Below are 25,425 nucleotides of genomic sequence, written 5' to 3'. Positions count from 1 at the left end.
TTTTAATCTTATTTTAAGTAAATAATAAATTTTATAATGTTTTATTTGTAATTTTAAATCAATATTAAATTTTTTAATGTTGAAATAAAAAAAATATTGCGAATATTCTATTTTAGGGAATATGGATTGGAGATGATTTTTATGTAACACAGATGTAGCGCAAGATGTAATGTACCGAGCTGGAGATAACCTAAATAACTTAATGATAAAAAGCTTGTTTTGTTACAAAATAAATATTGGATCTGAGTCGCATCGAGTTGACGAGTATTTTTTTGGGAGAACTTTTGGGTTTTGGTCTACTAGATTTTCAAAGTTTGATTTTGTTATACTAACTTTTAATTTTCAGGTATTTTTTTTATCCAATTAGTGATGTGTCACTGAGAAAATTATGACGTAACATCGAAAAATATTGACATTCCATTAAAAATTGAAGAGTTGTCATATGTCAGTCGACAATTTGGCAAAAATATCCGAAAATTTAAATTGTACAAATATCAAAATTTGATAGTTGAATCATCATATTTTGTCAATTTAAATAAACATGTATGTGTTTCCCTCGGCCCAAATTCATCATATATACATATTCATATTGAGGTTCACTCAAACATATGTGGGCTTATGAGTTATAATAATTATAATAGCATACAAATGTCCAGTTGGCTAATCGGGTTTGGATATTGTTTGATCAGTATACATAATTGATGATCTAATTAGTAGATATTGATCATGTGATTTGACGTAATATATAATTTTCAATAAGCAGCGGTGTTCTTCCTATGATATATCAAATTAAACCTATACATAGATATATAAATACTGCTTCTATAATATTTTGTTAGTTGATTTGTCTTTGTCCAAAAAGAATGCAGTACTTTTGACGTCATATATATATGGATTTGACATGTACCAAATTTAATAAACAGATACCTAAAGTTTTGTTCCCTCCGTATTAATACCTAAGCTCTCAGAGCATTTTGTTCTTGTCCATCGCACACGAGACTCGCTCCTAATATGTATCAATATATATAACTCTCATGCACGTATGCTGTTACAAAATAATTTGTACTATTTATATTAAAAAAAAATTTTAATTATAGTATAAGACGTACGATTAGCTAGGTTAAATAATTAGAAAGTTACATGAGGCGTACGTTAATTGATTGCATGCCTTCGAATTAAAGTAATATTTTTCGATGTACGTATTCGGATTGGCTTGTAATCTCCTATCCATGCAATAATTAACTACTGATCAACAAGCTCAAAACATGAAAGATTATTCATAAGAAAAAAGATGAACATTTTAAAAGGAATATACAAATATATTTCAAGAAATTCATGCTAAGCAGTAGATATACGTGGATGAGAAGTGGCATATTCTGAAACCGCCTCCGATCCAACCTCCCTCCGGTGGAAGCTCCGGTGACAGCCACAGGCGGCGCAAGTAAGTGCACCATTAGTTCCCTCCTCATCAGAAGCAGCCATGAATTCTCCACAACCGTCCACGGCATATCCTCCCACATCCGCCGCTTGATTTTTCTGGCACTCAACATATCTCACACTTGTCGCTGTAAATGACGAGTTTGCGTCACTCTTCGGAACCATTTGGCATTTTTCCATCTCGATCTTTTGAGGCAAGACTGGAATGAGGAACAGATTCCAAGTCGGGGAAATATGGAAGTTTTGAGTTGAGCGTGGAAGCTAGCTAGCTAGCTAGCTAGCTCCTTTCCTTTCCTTTCCTTTCCTTTCCTTTGAATATGAAACGACAAACCCTAACCCTTATGGAAATTATTTTATACAATCAATACAAAATCACATTTTTATAAAGCTGAAATGTACAGAAATTTATGTTTTTTTAATTTCTAAAAAAAAAAATATGCAACAACTTTTTTAGAGGTACGTGTTGGTATTACCTCAAAGGCAAATAAGGTGAATTTTGGCGATATTGAATTTGGATGACAGAAACAGTGCTTTTTTTAGAGGAAATGGGCCAACTGACCGGAATTCAGAATGTTTGAATTAATTTGATGCCCAACCTCTTTTTTAGGTTTATTAATTAATGGTGCACTTCTCATTTCTCAATATATATTTTTATTTGATTGTTTTTAATTTTGTCCTATAAATAAATATGGCCGTGGTTTTGATTAACATACGCTCTCTTCATGTCTTCACTAAGCTTTTTTGTAATTCAAATATTATTACTCTGAAATTTTCCATGCAGGATAATTTCCAAAATTTTCTTAATGTGACAATTGTTTGCCACACGGACACCAATTTCTCAACCTTTCTCATTTATAACTAAATTTAAATATTTTATAATAAAAAATTTATTGCGGGAAAGTGGTCATTTTTCATTTAAAGTGCAAACGTTACGGTGCCTACATCAACACCATATAGGGATCGCATTGACATCATATAAGAATGGCCACAGGTCGGGTTCGGGGCAGTTTTGACCAAATTCGAGACCCGACCCAAACCCGTTTGTAGCCCGTTTGAGAGGGTCTAAACCCGTGCCACTAGGACGAGTTTAATAAATCCGGTACATTGCCATCGCCAACGACACATTAATGTTATATGGGAAAATTGTAAACAAAAAATTTAAAAAAATAGCAGATTGATTCAAAATAAAATTATACAACATAGATCACTAAAATCGAAAAAAGTAAGTATAAAAGGCCAAAAATACATTTTTTCCGAAATTAAATTATGAAGATCACAGAGGAAAATACACAAATTTCTCCATGAAAAACTAAGAGCTGCGCTGGCCTGTGGTAATGCCATGAAATTTAATCTTGTAATATAATAATATAATAGTAATGTGTGGTGTAGTTTAAAAGTATATCAGTGTGGTACGTAGTAATTGCCGTACTATTAAATGTATAACCGTGGTATACCCGGCGGCGAGGACATCAGCGACAGTATTATACATCCACTGAGCCTTGGTCTTACAGCTCATCATATACATTTATCGTCAGTCACAACAAAATCTCATCCTTCAAAAACATCATCATTTTCATCACTTATTTATATGCATTTCTTAGACGTAAACTCTAGCCCTTTCCAAAACTTACACGATTCGTTTCAAAACTTAGACCAGGGTCCCGGTATTAACCTGAATCAACCCGAAACTTAACCAAATTTCTCCCAACTTTTTTTACCCCACCTTATACACATCCTACCAACCACTAAACCAACTAGACTATTCCACTTAAGCCCCTTGAACAGCGCTGCAAGTTGCTGGATTTTTCGGTCCTTCGATAATCCACAACCCTAATGCATCAAGCCTTCAATATCTCGATCCTAGAGCTAACTGATTCAAACCAACCTTGGACCGACCACTCCTAGCTCACCTCTGGACCCTCCTGGACTGTCCTAAGCACAGCCCTCAGCCCCATGCACGCGCCCCCTCGATCCACCAACAAAACCCTCGATCTGGCCACCTTCGACCATATCGGCTCCTAGCCTATAGCTCTCCCTTCTACCCGAGACCAGCCGTGTATGGACCTCCCCTAGGCCTCGGTTGGACCCTCCCGGACTGCACCATGGCCTGGTTCGGCCCTCCCTCGGTCGAGCATACCATAATATTTCACCAAACCACCCAAAACCCTAGCCTCCTAAGCATAACCCTTCGGCCTTCCCCTAAACCGTGCACACCCTAGACTCCAGCATCATGACATCTTAGTTTACAGCATACACGCCCCTTAACAAACATAAAAAAATTTCAGCATAATATTGGCGTGAATGAATAGAAAAAAGGGGTACATGCGTGCCTTGATGATTATGCACTTGAAAACTCGAAGCACTACGTGCGGCACGTGAACCGGAGAAGCGGAGAAGAAGCTTTCTTGAAAAATAATCAAAGGCCGAAGCTTTCTGCTGGTTCGCTACTAAAAAACGTGGGGATGGAGGCTGCTGAATGAGGGGAGGGGGCGGCCAAGGGGTGTATTAGGTTAGGGTTTGATTAGGTTAAGTTTAAGTAGGAAATTTGTGCACTAATGGGTCCTAGCTAATTAAAAAGTAAATGGATGAAAAAAGTTTTGGACCCATTAAGCACTAAAATAAACCCATCAAGTCCAAACACACTTTTGAAAAAATATTTCGTTTTTGAAAATATTGACTGAACCATCAAAAAGTCTTCCGAATCGTTAAAAATTTGCGTATCTATAAAAATATAACCCGACGAGTAAAAATACCGACCAAAGCCCATTTTTAAAAATCATACTTAAAAACACCTCATATTAACTAATTAAAATTAATCATTCATTAAAAATATTCTTCCTGATTATCTCTGGTCTCCGTTACTCGTTTAAGCGCGAAATGCAACTTAAAACCCTAAGGCATGAAACTTTAAAATAATCACTAAATAAACCCTACCCATGCAATAATCACGCATTAAATGCCTAAAAATTATTAAACATATATTTTAAATAAAAACCCTAGATTACATGCTGTCGGATTACGTAATTCGAATTTATTAGACCTTACAATAACTATGGCATGGTATAAAATTAAGGAAGTAAAGCATAATATTGCTAATATAAGAATTTATTAATATGTCATATATTATTGTGAAATAAATTAAATGCACATTAATATTTGAGAGGGAAGCGTTTGGTATAGTTGCGCACATGGCCGTGTCTTTGTTGATATATATTGTGCGTTGCGTCGTCACAAGATTTGGATTGCGATTGATTCAATGTTAAAATATAGGCGTAGGGTCCAAACCATGTGATCCAATGAACTCATTTTTTTCCCATCTACTCCATTTCCAAACCGGGTTCGACAAAGAATGGACAACTGAGAATGGTATTCTAGCTCACTTCACATGTCAGAATTTAAGACCATCATTCATTTGTATATTTGAAAACCCCATAAATTCTTACCATATATTTTTTTATAATCACAATAGTCCATCATTATATTTCTATATTTCATATGTCCTGTGCTACTTCGATGGGGTCAACTCATAGAGATTGTGATTATTTAATTTCACAAATACCCAATCAATCATAAAGGTTTTCTTATCTTTTCTTTTTCAAATATACTGTTCAATGAGTATGAAAACAATAAACGGATCCACCCAGTTCTAATAAGTAGTTAATTTGAAACTAAAATTAGTGTGACGTAACCAACCACATTCAAGTGCGGAATTGCTAATGAACAAGATCGAATGAAATATATCACAAATATTGAATCCAATAATATTACGTAATTGTCATTCAAAAACTCAACTAGAAGATGAAAACCAGACATCGATCAACACTTTCGAACCATACATCAATAAGACAAAAAATGAAAATCCATTGTTAGGGCCTAAAATCAGAATGTTCAGTAGAAACACACAAAATCTAGCTATAATTTTGCCATTTTCCTTGAACAACAATATTATAATCAAGTCTTAAAACAAATCTGAATTTTCATCAAATGAGAAGTTAGTCAAATAATCTCTCCCTTGATCATCCAGCAGCCAATTCTCCAGCACCGATAACGGGGCCAATCCAGTGGAGTCGTCGAGTTTCTTTTCACCATGAACGAAACTATTTTCTGGAGAAGCGGATCTCGAAAACTTAGAAGTAGAAGATTCAAAAGACTCAATCGTACCAAAAAGTGATTCAAATGATTCGGACAAGTTTGTGGTGGAAGTTGACTCTGCGGTCACAGCATTGTTCGATGAATCTTGAGTACTAATCGAACACTTAGAATCTTCAGATTTCGGCTTGTTTTTCACCCACCCTTTAAGCAATCTCGCTATGTTCTCTGTGCTGGACGCGTAAGAATATGCCTGCAGCACCGGTTTAGCATAAGAAACTGATTCATCTTCTAGCGTCGACTGACCGCCAAAATTACCCGGTTTTTCCAAGGACAATGCATCTTTAAGGGCTTGTTTGGCTGTGTTTATATCAGCTTGGAGCCTTCTCTCCCATTGCCCTCTGGAAATAGAGTGTGAGTTTGATGAAAATCCATCAGAGCCCATTTCAAGCTTTTTAAGCTTCTTCTTTAAATGGGTGTTCCAATAGTTCTTTACATCATTGTCTGTTCTTTCTGGTAGATATGAAGCTATGGCAGCCCACCTGGATTTTAAACAAATCCCAGATTCAGACGTAAGTAATTAATCACTGTAAACTTGTTTTCATTCAACTTATCGTAGCTTATAATTACTTGTTCCCAAGAAGATCTTGAAGCTGGATGATCATCTTTTCTTCCTGATCAGTGAAGCTGCCTCTTTTAATTCCAGGCCGGAGATAATTTGTCCATCTCAGTCTGCAACTCTTACTACACCTCATTAGACCTGTAAATCAAATCAAGAAACAATCAACCAGGAAACTAGACATTCATAATCGAAAGCCCCGAGTAAGAGATCAAATCGGCAAGTAACCTGTGCGTGTAGGAACAGACTTCCAGTTACCAGCACCGTGTTCTTGAACATAAGAAACCAAAAGTATATCTTCTTCCGGAGTCCATGGTCCTTTCTTCATTCCCATTTTTTCACAGCAAGGAGGCCTGCCCATTTCCCTTGTTTAGTTAATGTTTCTGGACTGGATTGGATTCGATCGATTCCACTTAACTTTTGAAGTTAAGTGTGGAGAACAGTAGTGCTAGCTTATATATATATCTCTCTAGATCTAATTCTCTCCTAATTTGTAGTATATTGCTTGTTTGGAAATGAAAAGAGGAGACAATGGTCTAATGGGCAAAGGATGTCTCTCATCCGCATATATAGAAAAGAAAGATGGTTTTCTTCTCTAATCTAATATAACTCCATGACAACGCTGACCTAACAGATGGACTCCCAAAGAGTCAAAAGTTGACAGCAAATTAATGCATTAACTGAATGCATGATCTAAAGTCAGCTGTGCATCTATTATCTATGGCGTCTTCTGTTTCTGATGTGTTACCAAAACCGCGTCGCATTCAATGTGGATCACTCATTATTGAAAACCCTAATTCAATTTGACCTTTTCTTCTGCCCTAGCTAATTCTATGCAACAGAGTACATTCTATCATCTCATATCATATTTATATTATATTATATTTATATTATTAAAATAGTTAACCCATGATGTACACGCGCAATTAATGTATGATAAATTAAAAAATTATTTTTTTACTGCATATCAGTAATTTAAAACCGTAATTAATTATTTCAGAATATCGACGTGACATCGGACATACTGATTTGTTTGATATCACGTCAATAATTTAACTAAAATAGTCAACAATTTAAAATTAATGTACCAAAATCAAAATTTGAAAACTTAGTAAAAGAGACCAAAAAAATTAATTATTCGTTGTTAATTTTGTTTGTTAAATAATTTATATGTTCATTCGATTATCACAGTGCGTAAAATTTTGTTTCAGCTAAATTGACTAACCAAAACATATTAGTTTGGTAACTAAGTTCGGTGTAGTCAAATTTCATAAAAACAGAATAATTCAGATAAAACAAACAAACTTGATAAGAATTTTTTTGATTGGTTAGTTTTTGTCGATTGCTTTCCATATTTTAGAGATTATTAGTCCAGGTTTATTCTAAATATGGTTTGCTTAACGTATTTTAGTATAAATTGGATTCAATTATTGATCAAAATTTGGATTGTTCTATTAGTTCGAAAAACAGAAAGATTTTTTTTTTTTTTTTTATATTTTGTTATGTGTATGCGTATACATATATATGATTTTATATCGCTCAATATTAGTTAAGTACTTTATAGTAAATGCATGAGATATAAATATTCATTTACTCCCAATTCTATTTTCAACAAGTCACGTCTTCTTTCCTTCCCGATATTTTACTTTGTTATTCGTGCATCATCCTCTTAAGTCCAAATCCCCAATGGAAAATATATAATAATATTTAAATATGTATAATATATATGGTTACTAATTAAGAAAATTAATTTATTTTTTTAAAAAAAGATTTATTTATTCAAATGCCAAAAACTAAAAAGATTGATAATATATAAATTAAGAACTATCGAGTGATTTAGTTTCCTTGTTTGCATGTGGGTCGAATAAATGAGATATTATGCAGGCGGGGACCTAATTTTTATTGATTAATTAGTTAATGAATTAATTATCATCCTTTCACGCAATAATTGATCAATTAATTCTTCATAAATGTTCATTGTTAGATTAATGCTACCCCTAAAAAGGTTTTTAAGGAATATTAAGTTTCATTGCCTTTAGTTAAGGCACCGCCGCATTGGGTAGTTGCGATAATTAAAGATGATTGTCGCATTATTAACGTCAAGAAATAAATATTCTCCATTTATATAGAAATATTAAATATAAAACCTTAGCAATCCATTTTTATAGTATCTACATAATCGTTTCTCTGTGATATTTTTTGTGACTAAATCATTTAATATGTAAATTATTAACTTACACTTAAGTATTTTAAAAATTTTGATATTTTGGTTATTTTATTATTTTGTAGATTTCCATTAGGTAAAATAATTGTTACAGTAGGTGTATTTTATGTATTTAAAAATTTGACATTAATCATAATATTAAAGTTAGTTACTTTGGGCCTTTGGCCTCCAATCTTGATAATGTAGTATAGAAGTATTATAGTATGGATGGACATAGAATGTGACCTGTAAATTTCTTGAAATTAAAGGCTAAATTAAATTAAAGCAAGGATTAGCAAATTGGTTTACCCGAGCACTAAGAAGAGGGCTAGCAGGCCCAAATGCCCTGTCAAGGGCAGGGGAATTCAAGGGGTATCTGCTCATTGTACTAGTTAATATGTTTTTTGTTTTTCACATAGTGAGATTTGTTTGATAGATATTACCCTGGATATGTTGGAAGTATTTAAATACGAGCAAAACGCAGTAACTTGAATCACGAGCAAATCACAGCAACAATAAGATCAAGTCGAGGCAAGGAAGATCCTTTCTCCGCAAGACGAAATTGCCCGTATCAAAGTGCTATACGTTGCAAGCAAGAGAATGCAGCACTACAAACTCTTGAACACATCGAACAACAAAATATGTAGAGCTTTTAAGTATTTTTTCGAAATTGATGCAGCAATATGAGAGGATGAGATGAAGCAAAAAATTCAGCAACTTTGGACAATGGTTGGAGGGATTATTTATAGATGATCATCGGTTGCGTTGAGGAGACACGTTTCTCCAGACCGGATGCTTCGAAGAGACACAATTCTAGTCAAGGGATACATTGGTTGGGCCAAAAACAGATGCCATCTAAGCCAAGGGACGCGCATGCTTTCAGAATCAGCGCTGCGCGCGACAACACGCGCGGCCGCGCGCAGCGTTCTGCCTTCTCGAGCAGCGCGCGCCTGCGCGAGAGCCCTGTTCTGGGCGATGGCTCCTACTTGCAGCAATAGGCGCGCGGGTCCAATGCATCATCTTGTGCGCACTGTAGTGCGTTCAGGCCGCATGTGCGTGTGCTTCTTTCTGACTATATTTTCAAAATAAATTTGGTCCAAAAAGATTAATACTTGTCAAAGACCGCACCGCACCGAACCGGGCCGGGCGCGTGTGTTTCACCAAGACACAGCTTATTAGCGTCTTCCCCCTTCTAAAAACTTCTGGTACCCCTTGGGGCCCAAACCCCTATTCAAACTTGGAGTTTATAAGGAAGACTTGCTTTGGCTATTTTCTCAATGTGGGACAACTCCCACTCCTTTTCCTATTCAGCAACTCTTCGTTATTCATTTATCCAACAAGATTCACTGCGTGCATGTGGTGGTCTGAATTTGGTTGTTACTGACTTGTGGTGCTGTTATGTTCTCTTTAAAAAAATAGAGACTTAGCTTGTCAAGAGTGGGATTTGAACCCACGCCCTTTCGGACCAGTACCTGAAACTGGCGCCTTAGACCGCTCGGCCATCTTGACAGATACTGCAAATGTTTTAATATTTATATAAATAAACATAGTTATTTCACTATAAATTATTTTTATTTATTTGCAAAACCACCTAGGTTGGTAATAAGATCATTGATCACACTTGATTGAGAATCACATGGCTGTAATTTATTTCAAACATGTCCATAGATTTAATTAAACAGCTTTGCAAAAAGATTTAATTAAACTTAAACTAAGAGTATATTCGTTATATGAAATCATATTTTGTCCAAAATTACAAATTATCTTCAAAATTTATAATCTAATCGAGGTCTTGAATCATAATATCATCATTATCTTATATTACTAAAATACAAATTCAACGGTAATGTCACGGTCTTGCTAAACTAATATTTCTATTTGCTCAATTTTCATCTTATTTGAACTCATGTGTATGGAATTTACAACAAATAAAAGAAAAATAGAAGTTAAGTCTTTGGGAATTTAGTGAGAGAATAAAATTGGGTTTATATATGTATAAGTAGTCAAACAGTAATATATTATTGCAGTAATAGCCGATCGCTAATCAGTCAGGAATCAATAAATCAAAAAATCTAAATCTGAAATATAATATGACCAATAAAAATGAAAAATGCACAATATGATGTAATATATGGATAAACAATTAATTTTTAAAACTTCACTGTAAATTCTAGGTCAAATGTTAAACATGATTATTTCACGAAATCGGTAGAAATCATCACGGTGGAGAAACCTCACCTCGATAACTCATTATTTCACCTGGATTATGAGCTCAAGCCGAAATAATATCCTATAAATATAATTCAAGTAAATTTATATTGTGTATGATCAGGAGTAAATGTCGAAATATAAATTCATTTTTGTACAAAATTTGTACCGAATAGTTTTGGTTAGAATATTTACACTAGAAAATATTATGAACACATTTAATTTAAAACCAAAGAGAAATTTGTTTAAAAAGAAAGAGGAAAATAGGTTGGAAGTAGCTAGCTACATAAAGATTAAAAATATTTCTGGAAAATTTTCAGAAATCGTTCTGCACAAATTCGGATTTTCTAGGACGATTTGGATCATGATCCTATTACTCCTCCATCACACTATGGTTTCCGGGTAAGAAATGATTATTGCGTAAAAATTTGTGGACTTTTGGATATGTTTTTCTCTAGTTTGCCCATTTTTGTTTATTTAATTTCTTTCCCAATTTTTCTTTCTCTAAAACCAAGATTTCAAAGATAATTTTCTAATGAAAAAGCCTCAGAGTAGATGTATCTATAATAGGAAATAACCATCAAGTTTGAACATTTGTCTTGGCTTATTTTTTTAGGTTTTGACACTTGTTTGCTCAAACTTGACACTTATCATGTATATTAAAATTAAATCAAATTCTTTTATTCCATATTTAGTTTTCAATATAATTTTATTAAATTATGTTTGTAGGATAATAAAATTCATATAATTAAATTATTGTTATTATTTAGAAGTATATATTTATATTTATTTCATTCCATCTCTTTTAGATATTAAATAGATCAATATGTAGGCAAATTATTTATATGTGTCAAACCTTTTGCTAGGCTAAATAGTTTTATTTATTATTATTGTTTGTTGTTATTATAATTAAATTAATTTTGACAAAATACCTCAAAAATTTTGGAATGTGCCAAAATCTTCTCCTTATAAAATTCGGGCCCCAGATTCACCACCCTTTATAGGAGAATTAATCCCGAATTTTATCAGCCTTTTTTGCTCCCATATTTTTATTAACTTGTGTGTATTAACAAAGTTTTTTTAAATTTTTTTAGATAACACGATGGTTCTATTATTAGTCAATCTTTGTTGGTCCTTTTATTTTGAATATAGAATATTAATTTTATTTATTTATAATATGAGTGCCAATATTTAACAAGGTCCTTATATAACGATAAAAGTAAGTTCTATAAACTTTTATCAGCTAATAATATATTATAGGTAGAAGTTTAAGTTGCCTCAAGATGTTCTCGATTGGTACCATCATTTCTCGAGTGTTGGATTGATTTTATTTTATTTTTTTTCCCCAACGAGTGCATATGCTCTGGTTGGAATTTTGGTGAAGATGACACTTTTTTCTTTTTAATTGGACAGTCTTGAATCTTATGTTTGTCACTTCCACATACCACACATTTTTCATGCTTACTCCAGCATCTTTCGTCACCGTTATTGGAGTTACCGCAATATTCACATTTCTCACGGTAGTAATTGACATCTGGGTTAGTTTCTTTTGCCTTCTTCTCTCATGAGAAGCAGTTTGATCTTCGCCTCCATTCGCAGTGCTCGATTAACAGAAGAACTATAATATGAGGTTGCCCAACCAATATAAATGTTGAGGCGTTGGACAAATTTCTTTGTCTTTTTTGCCTCATTTTCCATGTAATGAGGAGCATGGTGAATGGAACAGTGGAATTATATATGCTTTGTATTATGGCACAGTTAAAGAACCTTGAATTAGTTCCACGAATTTGCGTTCTCGTGTGTTGAGTATTACATGCATGAGTGATGTATTTTGCCTCAACTCCCGTAGAAATTTGGTCCATTTGTTGGGAGTGTTGTTTTTCTTCCACTGGTGATTAAAAACTCTCAACCATTTATGTGTTGCCCCCTTTAATTGATATACCGTTGACTTCACCTTCCATTCCTTCGAGTAGTCAAGGACAGAGAGAATCTTTTCAATTTTGATTAGTTATTCTTCAGCTTATTGTGCGTCAGGGTGCCGTAAAACTTGAATGGATGGAACCTAAAAAATCTTTCAAGAGTTCGATGACTCGTTTCTTCAATCTTTGAAGATCTTGATTATTTCAGCCAAAGTTCTTGTTGGGGTTGCTTCAAACATGTTTATTGGATTTTGCTCATGCCGTGGATACGTTGTTCCTCTTCTTGGTTTCCCATTACTTGGGAATGACAATCTTCATCATGGTTGGATGGTTACCTCGCCGTGTGGTTGACAATGATTCATCTAGATTCTTGACTTATGAACTATTTCTTGATCACGTCATCCTAAGAAATAAAAATTTAAATAGTTTTCAAGATTTCAAATATCAATTTTGAAGGTTTTTTTGTGCAGTGTTATCAAAATTCCATCAATGCAAGCACACGGGAAACCTAGAGCAATAACGAAACCAAAACAGCTGTTCAAATCCTAGAGTAATATCTGCACCAGAGATTTCAGAAGCAAACAAAGGGCTGCTGTCACCTCCGTTACCAATACCAATTAACGCGAGCATTGAAAAGACACTGTTCACACCCAGGTCAAGTAGAACTGGCAACGCATAAGTGTTCCAAGTTCGAATTAAGCTTTGCATTCCCAGAATGCCTGAATGAAATGTGGTGGGATGCAAGTCCCTCCGCTTAGCAGCATTGAATCGTCGTTTCAGTTGGTTCTATACAACGAGGCTTCGGCATCTACGATTTTTTAAATAATAACAAATTAAGAATTATTAATAAATATATTTATGTTAAAGAATTCAAGAACAAGCATAAATGTTTTTTTTTTGTTTATTATTTTTATATACTACCTAAGTGCGATGCTATTTATATGTTTTTTACAAAGATATTTTTTTGCTTTTTATGATTTAAATTCATGTGTTGATATTACTTACCACAACACATGGACATGATCAACGTCCATTATATTATATTTCACATTCTTTTGATCATCATCCATGATAGTGATTTTGGCAAGTACTATGATTCAACTTGTCAATCTAAAACCAACCAAATAAACAAAATTATGATAGTCGAAGCCAGGGCCTTACCTTATTTAACTAGCTTGANAATTTTTTTTTTTTTTTTTTTTTTTATGAAACTTCAATAATTTTTGAGTCACGAAGAAATTGACGTGTTAAACTGTAATGCAAATTTTCCTAGCGTAATTAATCACCCTTACTACTTTTCCAAGGCTAAAACTACATGTGGCATACTGAACATAAATTCTTATTAAAAGGCAACAGAAGTGTGTCCCTTTGCAAATATGTGGAGGAAAAGCGAAACAGCCCATCTCAAGTTTCAAATAATGACATAAACTTCAATATCATGATTTCTTGGTCGAAAACGTGTACATCATGCAATGCTCATACGTCTCTCCAGGATTAATAATCTGTGAAGGGAAATTTGGGTGATTAACCGAATCTGGAAATCCTTGAGTCTCTAAGCACAAAGCTGCATGAGATTGATAAACAGATCCACCTTTTCCCGTCACATTTTTAATATAGTTACCGGTATACAACTGCACTCCAGGAGCATTAGCTGATAAATGCATCACTCTTCCAGACTTCTTATCGTAAACCACAGCTACCGGCTTCATTTTTCGCCCTTTACGACCATCGACCACGTAGTTGATATCGAAACCCTTGGAGCCCTCCGGGAGATCTTTTATTGGACCTTTTATTTCACGGGATTTACGAAAATTATAAGGAGTATTCTCTACTGATACAATTTTACCAGTGGGTATGAGTTGTTTGCCAACAGGCGTGATGTGTGATGCGAATATCTGCAGCTTATTCGAGAGTATATTCCCACTGTTATGACCGCCAAGATTCCAGTAGCTGTGTTGGGCGAGGTTCACAGGAGTCGCTTTTTTTACAACTTTTGCCTTCATGGTTACACTTAGTTTGTATGGTTCAATAAGAGCATATGTAACAGAGGCCTCAACATCACCAGGGAATCCTGTTGAATCAAGAGTTCAGACACAGAAGAATGGGATCCTGGTTAAATGAAAGGGTTCTGTTACTTACCTTCTTCGCCATCAACACTGTAATACGATAAGGTGATATAAGGAAATTCTTCATGCTTCTTGTGCTTCTTCACCTTCCAAGCAACTTGGCTGAATCCTTTTTTACCACCTATAAGCAACTTACAGAACAAAATATTCAAAAAGTAACAGTACACGAGATGTATCATGCTTTCTGAAGACTCCATGTCTCCCCAACAACTAAAAGATGGAAAGGACAGATACAAACGATTAACAACACAGTACCGTGAAGCATGTTAGATCCCTCATTAGCGTCAAGATTATATAGAGTTCCATTTAGAACAAACTTAGCACCGCCAATACGATTAGCAACCCGGCCAACAATGGCTCCAAAATAAGAGCTATCATTCTGCAGCCATAGGATCAAATCCACGTAAAGGAGCATCCAGGGGAACTTTTAAGGTAGCTAAAGTTCTACAAAGTGCTATTTGGACACAATCATTCCTCGATCATAATAAAACAAAACATACACGCAGCATGTGTTTGAGCAAGTACTGGAACCAGATATTGAGTACATGAGGCAAACACAGTGGGGACGAGCAGCTCAAAAGCCCATACTCATATAATAAAAAAATATCTAAACATACATGTTCCGCCTTCTTAGTAGACATTCGAGTCTCCCTCAACCAAATTTGTCTGTAAGGATTTTCCAATTTTCTTTAGGATGATTGCCAAATATAACATCAAAAAAAGGTCTTTTCCAACATTATAAACATGTGAAAACTTTAAATCTTATGACCAAAAAATACTTGAAATCTTGAAACATGCTGATTAAGGAAATTGAGATGTTGAAGAATAACTGTCATCTACCACAAATATCCATGACTAGAATCACGAAAATGGAAGAAATGTGAAATCTTTGAAATTTGTTGACTACGACCGGAGCCACTAGTTCACTTTTCATATGAGAAATTTATCAGCATTTTAAAATGTAAACGAAACAATGAAAACACAAATACCATATAGTCTTTGATTGTGTCGTAGCCAAGAACAACGTCTGCTAACTTCCCTGAAAAATCATGGAACAATTGGTTCTTTCAGACACGTGTAGTCAGAAATCTGAAACATTAAACATGAATTCCAAGAAACATGGAAAAATCGGAGCACCATTCTTATCAGGAAGTATAACAGAGACGATTCTTGCTCCATAGTTGGTGACTTTCACTGAGAAATCACCTTTCTTGATCTCATAAAACCCAAGTTTTGAACCACTGACAAAACTCAAGAACATGAAACAAAACAGGATCAAAATCTTAGACATTTCTGAATGTTCCAAGAACTGCCGTCCCAGATTTACTTGAAGTAGCAGATTTATGAGATTAACAATAATGGGCTCTGCATAAAACATTTAATCCCATGAAAATGAAATGTATAAAAAAAGTGGGATTGTTGTCGGATACTACCCTCTGGATGTAACGGGGTAATAGAAAAATGCGATGATGAGTTGGGAAGTCTTCGGGTCAGAACCTTGAGTCAGTCTACGTTGTTTTATTAATGGGATTTTTGTGTGCAAGAATAATCAAGAAACGGGTGGTTGTTTTGACCAACTGTATCGATTTTAAGGGTAAACGACGATCTCTTTTCCTTTCTACTCTACAAGACAAAAAAATTTAGAAGTCTAAGTGATTTTCTCAAGTGTCAATATTATTTGGATAAATATTATAGTATTTATCTAAAATATATTTTCAGAATTTAAATTATTCTCCTCAATATAGAAGTTAAATCAAAGACAACAAAACAAAAAATCTATTTTCAGAATATTGTAGATATCCTATATAATCGCGTGTGCCTGACAGTGATGTCATATTTTAATATTCCATGGTATCGTATTTTTATGATTATGCTGATATTTTTTAAAAGAAATAAATAATTAAGTTAAATAAGATATATATCGTATATTTTGAAAATACAGTAATAGTAAAAAATATTTTTCCCTAATTCAGTAATTCGAAATGTGTAACGAGTCAGGATTGGTCCAACAAGAGTGGAAAGAACAAACGTTGAAATTTTGATAATTGAATGAATGTGAATGACATTTATTATTATTTTTTTTAAAAAAAAAAGAAGAAATAAATATATTTAATATTTTTACAAAATATTTTTTTTATGTTTAAGTTTTTGTGATTGACAAAATAACATTATCAAACTGTTATAGGAAACCGACCGACAAATTGTTTTGTAATTTCAGGTTTCCGAACGCTGATGAAAAAACTAGACCGTTCAAGTTATTTTCAACCTGCAAATCACTCAAAGTTTTGACCAGGACAAATTTTTAAATAAGCATTCCCTGTAGACCATTACTATACAACCGCCAATAAAAAATGTGCAAAGCAAAGCTGATACTTGTTTTTCAACCATTTTGAAACTACCTATTTGGTATAAGACTACATTATCCCACCAACTCTCGATGTGACAGAAAATTTCCTAATATACATTAAGTCAAGTTACTTTTCAGAGGTTATTCAAGCTAAAGACGAAAAAGTAAAGTGAACATTAAATGACATTTATTGTAGTATACGATTATGATGGAGGCAAAGTCATTCTGTCGGGAATTCCTACAAGTGATCGTTGAAAATTATATACGATTTTTGGAGATTTTCAACTATACATAGATGCATATTCAATTCAAAGAAAATACTCACGCTCTTGCTTTCGAACTCGAGTATTATCTTATATGCATCTTAAATATATTTTAGCACTGTTAAAGCTCTATATTTTCAAGTCGCTTATTGAGCACACACTTAATAGTCCATATCATATCTTCCAAGAATCATCATTGTGCTACTCAAGCCGATACAAGCTATTTGTTGATATAGTAATTAAGTTCATGGTGTATTGAGGATTCTTAGAAAGTCAAAGTTGTAGAGTGATCATTAAGAGTTTCAACTCAAGCAATAGATAAATCATAGTTGAATTGAATTGTTAAAAGACATTATAAAATAAAAAGTCTTTTAGTAGAAATCTTCTTAAGTGGAAGAAGACATGACGTAGAAATTTGAGTCTCCGAATATCCATAAAATATTCATGTCGTTAATATTATGCATTTACTTTCATTCATTTATTGTTTCAAGCTGTTGATACTTATTGAGCTGATATTTTAAATATATATTTATCAATAACATTATTGGACCATTTTCGCATTTTTCACCTTTTAGTGGTCCAGTAAAACTATTTGTTCAAAGATATTTGTTTCCAAACAGCTCGTGCTAATAGTAAAATGTTTTAAAACATAAATTCACTCACTCTAAACACTATTTCGATCCCGGTTGTAATATCTTTTGTCTCACATCATAAAAATTAAAGATTTAAAATGAGTTTATAATATGCTTACAATGGACTTTTATAGCAACTTGGGTTAATCATTTTCGTAAAACGAGGTAGTTATTATAGAGGTCCATTGTATAGTCACGGAGGCACGAACCCGAGCTCGGGGCGTAACACCGACACCTACTTATTTATTTTTCATTCAATAGAGTCCAATTAATTCGATTCAGTGGATTCAATTACAAAAGTAATGTCGCTGCGAAACGTGAAATTCATTAAATTTTAAAGAAAATAATTATTCGTGCGTAGCTTTCAATATAGCATTTATTGAATATAAAGCTGGAAATAGATGGGTTCGTCAATTTTTAATAAGCTAACGCGCTAACAAGTTAGGGGAGGGCCGGGGGTGTCATTCAACTATTTTAATGCACTTGTAACTTCAGAATAGTAGAGTTTTTTTTTTTTTTTTAACAAAATATAAATTTTTTCTCCAACTGATCTAAAATAAATATTATGAAAAAATTTCATATTATTTTATTTACCACAATAATTTTATATAAGAAAATATTGCGCTTAACAGAAAAAAAGTAGAACCCATTAAATTTATATATTTAATAAAATTATTTAATACACAATTATTAAAAAATAAAATCCATATAATAGACAATTAATGAAAAAATAGAAGTTATTAAAAAACAATTGTTACGCAAGGTAAGCCAATAATAAAATTATTTAACACATAATTATTAAAAAAAAAATAGAATCCATTTAATAAAGGATTGAATCGAAACTTAGATCGTTGGGTGAAAACGAACGTATTCATTGTTGTGCTACACCTTCTGTAGATCTTGGAGAAACCTGGATCAGCCCTTCCACCGTCTCAAGTGGAATCTTTGATGAGGCAGTAAAAGTCTCTGTTGTGGAAACAGAATTTGAAATCCTTAATTCAACCACACCAGCTGTTTTCAATGTTACGACGACTTTAACCAGAACAACTCCAACCATTGCCGGTGACTACTTGTGGTTATCTTTGAAACGTGCGACGGGAGAGCTTCTTTGGCAAAGGCAGCAGCTTTGATACGCGGATATGCATGGACATTGGATCGAAATCATGGCAAGATTGTCTTGTCAACTTTAAGTTTTATCGATTATTTGTTGTACTACGTATAGAGATGCAAGGTGACTGGCTTGTTGAGCCGATTTCATTCAAATCCAATTTGAACTTTCGAGCTTCATGAGGTAAACCTTTGATGTTCAAAAAGCTCTTGTATTGTCACATGAGCTTTTTGTTATTTTAATTTGTTTAATATTTGAGTTTTTGAGCTCTTGAACATGAGAATCAAAAGGTGAGCTCACACTTACGACAAGTTCATGGACCCAATCGACAACCTGGTCTCACTAGTTCAGTTCTAATATTGTTTTCAGCTTGATTATTAGCATTTAAGATGATCTCCATTAAAAGTCCAACTCTAGCTCAAATAAAATGATATTTCTGGATTTGGAATCATTCACAAACTAATCCCGATCATATTAATTCAATATTTTCTGATGGAAAGAAGTAAAACTGATGTAGGAGGATGGTCCGCCAATGGAGGAGCAGCCACAGACACAGACATGACTACGAAAGTTTACACCAACATAGCCAACAACGAGAAGAAGAACTTTACTCTCTTGCCATCAAACGAGGTCACAACTGGAGGCTGATGGGTCGCAATGGATCCTGGAAGGCAGAATCCTCTTGATCGACCGCTGTGCCTTACAACGCCACGACAAATCCCGTGACCATTGCCAACGGGCGTTCTCTTTGCTGGTTGCACATATAAACCAGGGCCTGTATACACCATCAATGGTATGAGTATGACTGATGCAATTCTCTGGTAATATGAAACAGGGGCCTCAGTTTATGGTGGCCTATCTGTCAGCAGAGGATGCCTATACGCGGGGAATGAATGAATATCGCGTCAACCCACCCGTCCTTCACAGCAGGATGCCTCAGTTTTTTTGCCTTCTGATTATATCAAACCGTTGGACAGTTTTAAAACTTTCTTTTCAGTGTCGCCAGAATACCAAGTGTTATGAAAAATGTACCAGTAATAGTAAGACTTGTATATCTAAATAAAACAAGCCTGGTTATTTTGTTTGGTTGTCGGGTATTATTGAGAAAGAAACAGACCTTAAGGTTGGTATTATTGCTAACAGTATAAGCACCTGTTCATCTTTGCATGCAGATGTATGGCGTAGCTGCATCAACTCCACTGTTCTGATTGAGAGATTAAAGGAATCTTTGCAATCTCTAAAAATATGAATGAGAAAAATTTCATGATTAATGATTTGTGAATTCTATAAGTTGGTGTAATTTTGCAAGAGCGTGACATCAACGACAGTAATAACTTGAAAACAGTAAGCTGCTCGGATGTGTCTGGCACAAGAACAAATGAAATTTTAGTAGACAACAACACTAGAGCAGTAGCTTATTAGCAAATGTAAATGGCTAAGATCCCTCTAAATTCTTGGTCTACGAGTACGTATTTCTTGTTGGATGAATATTTTTTTTTTTTTTTTGGATAAATTTATGTTCATGTTCCTATGTCAATTTTTAAAGCTATTGATCTGGTCACTGTACTTGAAATAATAAAAATAATAATAAAAAATTTCGTTTCTGAAATAAATGAAAATTTGGTGCTCTTTTTCCTTTTCTTTTTGAAAAATATGTTACAATTTTCATATGAAAGAGCCGAGCATTTGGCAAGCCCAAAGAATTTGCCTGACTTGAAAGGCCAAAAGCGAGGAGCCCTAATCGAAACCCCTGCAACTCAGCGAGCTTTCCTTTAACCCAGTAAAATATGTCTTCTGTGTGCAGAGCATCAAAGACCCTAAAATCATGCAGCAGAACCCCTTCCTATCTAAGCACTGGCAGATTGAGCTGCACGCCCAGTTTAAGTTCAATCTTGAGTTGGACTCAAACTACATTTTTTGGGTCATATTCTAGGGAAAATCCGAATGTGGACTTGAGTCAGTACCCTCCCGATAAAATTCGAAACTTTTCGATCATTGCGCATGTTGACCATGGCAAATCAACGCTGGCTGACCGGCTTTTGGAGCTTACTGGAACGATAAGAAAAGGCCATGGCCAGCCGCAGTATTTGGATAAGTTGCAGGTGTCTTTATTTTTCTACTTCTGTTTGGTAGCTTTTGTTGTTGGGATTGAATGTTTTGCTGATAATTTTTCTAGTGAGGATTAATGCAGTGATGCCCAATATTAAAGGGGTAATTGTTTTCAATTAACGCTGGGACTTTGAATTCGTTGTGGTCGAAAGGGGGCACATCCTGTTTCAGATGTTTGTTAGATCGTGGCCTAGTGAAAATTTAAAGACAATAGCTTTGATTTGAGTTTTCTGTTGTAAGTTAACGCGAGATGATATGAGGGATCTTTGGGATCAGTTTACACACCGAAACCATTGGCATAGTTAGTCTTCAAACTTCCATTGTTTTTTGTTTTGGTTTTTAGCTGCGAGGGGTGAGGGAAATGTTTAAGAAGTTGATGAAGAATATGAATTTTTTCGAGGTATTTCTTTCTTATCTGTATTGTCAAAGTAATATCTGTATATGTTTCACAAGTTTTGAAGAATATTTCCATTTATCCATGTTCTTGAGTATAAGATGTTTTACATATTTTTATCTTCTCTCTGTTTATGTTGTAATTGTATTCTTGTCGATTTATTTATGGAGATGAGATCTTTGGTCATTTTTTCGTATTTCTATACTTATTCAGAATTAGTTTTTGGCATGTTGAAATTAATTTGCAGTGACTATTAGAATCCCGTGTTTATTGAGTTTATATCAATTGCGTTAGGTAGAGAGAGAACGTGGAATAACAGTTAAGGCCCAGACAGCAACTATGTTTCATAGACATGACCTTCTTGGCACTGACACAAATTTCTTACTGAACCTAATTGACACGCCTGGGCACGTGGATTTTAACTATGAAGTGTCAAGATCTTTGGCAGCTTGCCAGGGTGTTCTACTTGTTGTGGATGCAGCTCAAGGTGTCCAGGCACAAACGGTTGCAAATTTTTATCTTGCGTTTGAAGCAAACCTCTCAATAATTCCTGTCATAAACAAAATTGATCAACCAACAGCTGACCCAGATCGAGTTAAAGCACAGCTGAAGGCTATGTTTGATCTTGATCCAGACGAAGCTCTTTTAACATCCGCAAAAACAGGGCAAGGTCTTGAGGCTGTCCTTCCTGCTGTGATCAAACGAATACCTCCTCCTCCAGGGGAGAGTAGTTCGCCATTAAGAATGCTTTTGTTGGATTCTTACTATGATGAATACAAAGGAGTTATCTGCCATGTAGCAGTTTTTGATGGTGCTCTGCAGAAGGGTGATAAGATTTCATCTGCCGCAACTGGCCAATCTTATGAAGTTTTGGATGTTGGGATCATGCATCCTGAGCTCACCCAGACTGGAGTCCTTTTGACAGGGCAAGTTGGATATGTCGTCAGCGGTATGCGTTCAACCAAAGAAGCACGTGTTGGAGATACTCTCTATCATACACGAAACTCTATAGATCCTCTTCCAGGTCTAGTTTTTATCTTATTTGTGTTTTACTTCTAAACGTGTATATTTGTAGTTGGAAATAAACATTTTTCATGAATTGTTCGGATTGGTGTAATTAAATTTGGTTGGATTACTCTGGTTGCACCACTTTTATAGTATTTCTTGCTATGCTATAGGAATTTACCACTATGTTTTATGTACTTAGATCATTCTTTTATTGAGATGGTTGTTAATGTTGAAAGGTTTCAAGCCAGTAAAACATATGGTGTTTTCTGGTCTATATCCTGCTGATGGATCTGATTTCGAAGCTCTTAATCATGCCATCGAAAGATTAACTTGCAATGACGCTAGTGTCTCTGTTACCAAAGAGAGTAGCACAGCACTTGGCTTGGGCTTCAGGTGAGTGTAAATTGCAGTGATTGTTAAAACATTCTACGTGTTAGTTCTAGCTTTGACAACTTCTAGTTTCCAACAGATGCGGTTTCCTTGGCTTGCTCCACATGGATGTTTTTCATCAACGTCTTGAACAGGTATTATGTTTCACTTATATATGTTTTGCAGAAACTGAAGCAACATTCATAAACTATTCATCACTTAAACTACCATCAGAGATTGCCATTGAATGTTGTTTTAGAGAAAAATCTCATATGTCAACATACGAAAATCATCATATTTTCTCAGGATATTTATCCTTTTCAAATGGTATGTTGCACAATTCCTATATTGCTGATGACAATTTGAATACCTTCACTTTTTGACATTTTCTTTTTGTTGCGCAATATAGGAACATGGAGCTCATGTGATTTCCACTGTTCCTACTGTGCCATATATTTTTGAGTATTCCGATGGCAGGTAAGTGGCCTGTACAAAAACTTTTAACTTTACTTTTTTCTTTCAACGATTTAAAAGCAACTGATGGTTGTATCCCTTTTGAATAGTAAAATACATATTCAAAACCCTGCTATACTGCCTTCAAATCCAAAACAACGAGTGACAGCTTGTTGGGAACCGACTGTGATAGCAACAATTATAATTCCTAGTGAGTAAGCTCTCAAGCTCTACATTTCTGATAATAATTTAATGTGATGTATTGGAAAAGTCTGGCCTATGAATTAACCATTAAGCGTGTTCACTAACATCTTTTCTTTGATTGAAGGTATGTTGGTGCCATTATAACTTTGTGCTCGGAACGGCGAGGAGAGCAGTTAGAATACTCTTTTATTGACAGGTGATTTATTTGAATGTAGTCAATGTCTTGCTGTTTTCGTTATTGAACCCTTGCTTTAAGTTTGACAAAGAATTTAGGAAAACGATAAATGCTTAACATGAATCTGGCTTTGGTTTGTACCCTTCTAACCCCGTGTTGGAATAGACTGTCGGTGATTAACTAAATCATAATTTTAGCTCTCAATTTGGTCCAAAAGGTTAAAATAAGCAGATTATTAATTTCTCATCTTATTTACCATTGGTAAACTACTTTTATCTTGTTCCTACTGTTAGTTAGCCCTGGGTTTTTTTATGGATGCAGTCAGAGAGCTTTCATGAAATATCGATTACCTTTGAGGGAAATTGTTGTTGACTTCTACAATGAATTGAAGAGTATAACGTCGGGATATGCATCTTTTGATTACGAGGAAGCAGAGTGAGTTTTGGTGCTCTTCTTCCTTTCACCTTTTGGGTTACTCTTATTTTTACCGGCTCTGAAGTATGTAGTGCTGCATAATCTATGAGTGTCCTTCAATAGAATTAGATGTCAACAACTGGTTCTTTTGACAGCTATCAGGCCTCTGATCTGGTGAAAGTTGATATCCTGTTAAATGGACAACCAGTTGATGCTATGGCCACTATAATTCACAGATCAAAGGCCCAAAGAGTTGGCCGTGAACTCGTGGAGAAGCTGAAAAAATTCATTGACAGGTAATGATCAATATCATTAGCCATTCTATTTGATTTGTGCTTTGTTGTGGAGACTATCGTAGTACATCGTTGAACAGGCAAATGTTTGAGATAATCATCCAAGCTGCTATTGGGTCCAAGGTCATTGCCAGGGAAACGTGAGTAGTTTTAAAAATTCCTTCAACAAAATTTTCATAATATATGCCTGTTTTGGTTATAATCTTATACACAACTTCTTGTGATAGTACCCTTTGATTTTCAACAGTTCAACAATTCCAACTCCCCCACACCTCACTATTTATAGAATTCAGGATGTGTTAAAGTTTAAATGATTCAGGTTTTATGCTTGGTTTTCATTTTATGTGAGCGGTGAGCCTATGACTCTTCCTTGCATATTTTTAGGATATCGGCAATGAGGAAAAATGTTCTTGCAAAATGCTATGGTGGTGATGTTACTAGGAAGAGAAAATTGTTGGAAAAGCAAAAGGAAGGAAAAAAGCGCATGAAACGTGTTGGGTCCGTTGACATACCACAGGAGGCCTTTCACGAGCTATTGAAGAGTTCATGGTATGGACCCTTGGGATGTTATTTACTCTATATTTTTATTTTTTTTGATCAGATGCCAAGGCATCACGTTCTAAAGTCACATCCAACTTTTAGTTTTGGCAAAAAAAATTCTACTTTCTCACTGTTTGATATTTTTGCACCACAATTAGCAGCCACCGATGATATTGCGGCAGCTATTTCGGATAGATAACTTGGATCAAATGCAAATGATTCTGTTGGTGGCTGCTGGGTGGAAGCAGCTTGGATAAATATACATCTTTTTTGGACTGTACATGAAGGTTCACCTTTAGTTTGCCCTCGGGACAACTCTGTCAAGAAATTATGACGCCAAATATACCATCACGACCTATTCATTATAGTAAACCTTATCGATCTTATAAGAATAACATGATAACAACGAAGAAAGTTCAAAAGTCTAAAATGGAGATAGTTTAAAGATTATTTAATTTCGAGTCAAATATGGTTTAGATCAGGCAGTCGGTCGTATTTCCACTCAGCAAAAGTTG

General features: G+C 34.6%; 4 protein-coding genes and 1 non-coding gene across 7 annotated transcripts; 1 reads left to right on the top strand and 4 right to left on the bottom strand.

The window, feature by feature from the left end:
• Positions 1-1,338: 1,338 nt before the first annotated feature.
• On the bottom strand, positions 1,339-1,742 carry LOC140978978 (mini zinc finger protein 3-like). Its single transcript, XM_073444541.1, has one exon. The coding sequence runs from the start codon at positions 1,615-1,617 to the stop codon at positions 1,339-1,341; it is 279 nt and encodes a 92-aa protein (XP_073300642.1). The 5' UTR covers positions 1,618-1,742.
• A 3,460-nt stretch (positions 1,743-5,202) lies between these two features.
• On the bottom strand, positions 5,203-6,804 carry LOC140973457 (myb-related protein 306-like). Its single transcript, XM_073436257.1, has 3 exons — positions 6,374-6,804; positions 6,157-6,286; positions 5,203-6,068 (listed from the first exon to the last, which is right to left on the bottom strand). The coding sequence occupies exons 1-3, from the start codon at positions 6,504-6,506 to the stop codon at positions 5,396-5,398; spliced, it is 936 nt and encodes a 311-aa protein (XP_073292358.1). The 5' UTR covers positions 6,507-6,804; the 3' UTR covers positions 5,203-5,395.
• A 2,973-nt stretch (positions 6,805-9,777) lies between these two features.
• Positions 9,778-9,857, bottom strand: TRNAL-CAG (transfer RNA leucine (anticodon CAG)). The gene has a single exon. It is a non-coding gene; the product is annotated as a tRNA-Leu (tRNA).
• Positions 9,858-13,879: 4,022 nt separating this feature from the next.
• On the bottom strand, positions 13,880-16,147 carry LOC140973448 (uncharacterized). The gene is made up of 5 exons (XM_073436246.1): positions 15,739-16,147; positions 15,591-15,640; positions 14,857-14,980; positions 14,615-14,722; positions 13,880-14,546 (listed from the first exon to the last, which is right to left on the bottom strand). The coding sequence occupies exons 1-5, from the start codon at positions 15,977-15,979 to the stop codon at positions 13,912-13,914; spliced, it is 1,158 nt and encodes a 385-aa protein (XP_073292347.1). The 5' UTR covers positions 15,980-16,147; the 3' UTR covers positions 13,880-13,911.
• Positions 16,148-20,557: 4,410 nt separating this feature from the next.
• LOC140973434 (translation factor GUF1 homolog, mitochondrial) lies at positions 20,558-25,113 on the top strand. Of its 3 annotated transcripts, none has more exons than XM_073436226.1 (12): positions 20,558-21,053; positions 21,749-22,478; positions 22,699-22,855; positions 22,932-22,986; positions 23,241-23,308; positions 23,395-23,499; positions 23,613-23,684; positions 23,985-24,098; positions 24,233-24,373; positions 24,451-24,510; positions 24,755-24,919; positions 25,072-25,113. In XM_073436226.1, the coding sequence occupies exons 1-12, from the start codon at positions 20,739-20,741 to the stop codon at positions 25,079-25,081; spliced, it is 1,992 nt and encodes a 663-aa protein (XP_073292327.1). In that variant the 5' UTR covers positions 20,558-20,738; the 3' UTR covers positions 25,082-25,113. The 3 variants fall into 3 exon arrangements, with proteins under 3 accessions (XP_073292327.1, XP_073292318.1, XP_073292335.1); XM_073436217.1 differs by having other exon boundaries at positions 25,069-25,113; XM_073436234.1 differs by having other exon boundaries at positions 20,914-21,053; positions 21,753-22,478; positions 25,069-25,113.
• Positions 25,114-25,425: the final 312 nt, after the last annotated feature.

Source organism: Primulina huaijiensis, chromosome 1 (assembly GCF_012295235.1).
Source record: "Primulina huaijiensis isolate GDHJ02 chromosome 1, ASM1229523v2, whole genome shotgun sequence".
NCBI lineage: Eukaryota > Viridiplantae > Streptophyta > Magnoliopsida > Lamiales > Gesneriaceae > Primulina > Primulina huaijiensis.
This window is presented reverse-complemented; position numbering and strand designations above follow the sequence as displayed.

Coding starts and splice junctions, on each gene's coding strand:
- LOC140978978 (XM_073444541.1), bottom strand. CDS start 1,617: ATGGAAAAATGCCAAATGGTTCCGAAGAGTGACGCAAACTCGTCATTT.
- LOC140973457 (XM_073436257.1), bottom strand. CDS start 6,506: ATGGGCAGGCCTCCTTGCTGTGAAAAAATGGGAATGAAGAAAGGACCA. Junction 6,287..6,373: donor GTCTGTTCCTACACGCACAG/GTTACTTGCCGA, acceptor TTTGATTTACAG/GTCTAATGAGGTGTAGTAAG. Junction 6,069..6,156: donor CAAGATCTTCTTGGGAACAA/GTAATTATAAGC, acceptor TTTAAAATCCAG/GTGGGCTGCCATAGCTTCAT.
- LOC140973448 (XM_073436246.1), bottom strand. CDS start 15,979: ATGTTTTATGCAGAGCCCATTATTGTTAATCTCATAAATCTGCTACTT. Junction 15,641..15,738: donor TATACTTCCTGATAAGAATG/GTGCTCCGATTT, acceptor ATGATTTTTCAG/GGAAGTTAGCAGACGTTGTT. Junction 14,981..15,590: donor ACACAATCAAAGACTATATG/GTATTTGTGTTT, acceptor CTATGGCTGCAG/AATGATAGCTCTTATTTTGG.
- LOC140973434 (XM_073436217.1), top strand. CDS start 20,739: ATGTCTTCTGTGTGCAGAGCATCAAAGACCCTAAAATCATGCAGCAGA. Junction 23,500..23,612: donor ACAATTATAATTCCTAGTGA/GTAAGCTCTCAA, acceptor CTTTGATTGAAG/GTATGTTGGTGCCATTATAA. Junction 24,374..24,450: donor CTGAAAAAATTCATTGACAG/GTAATGATCAAT, acceptor ATCGTTGAACAG/GCAAATGTTTGAGATAATCA.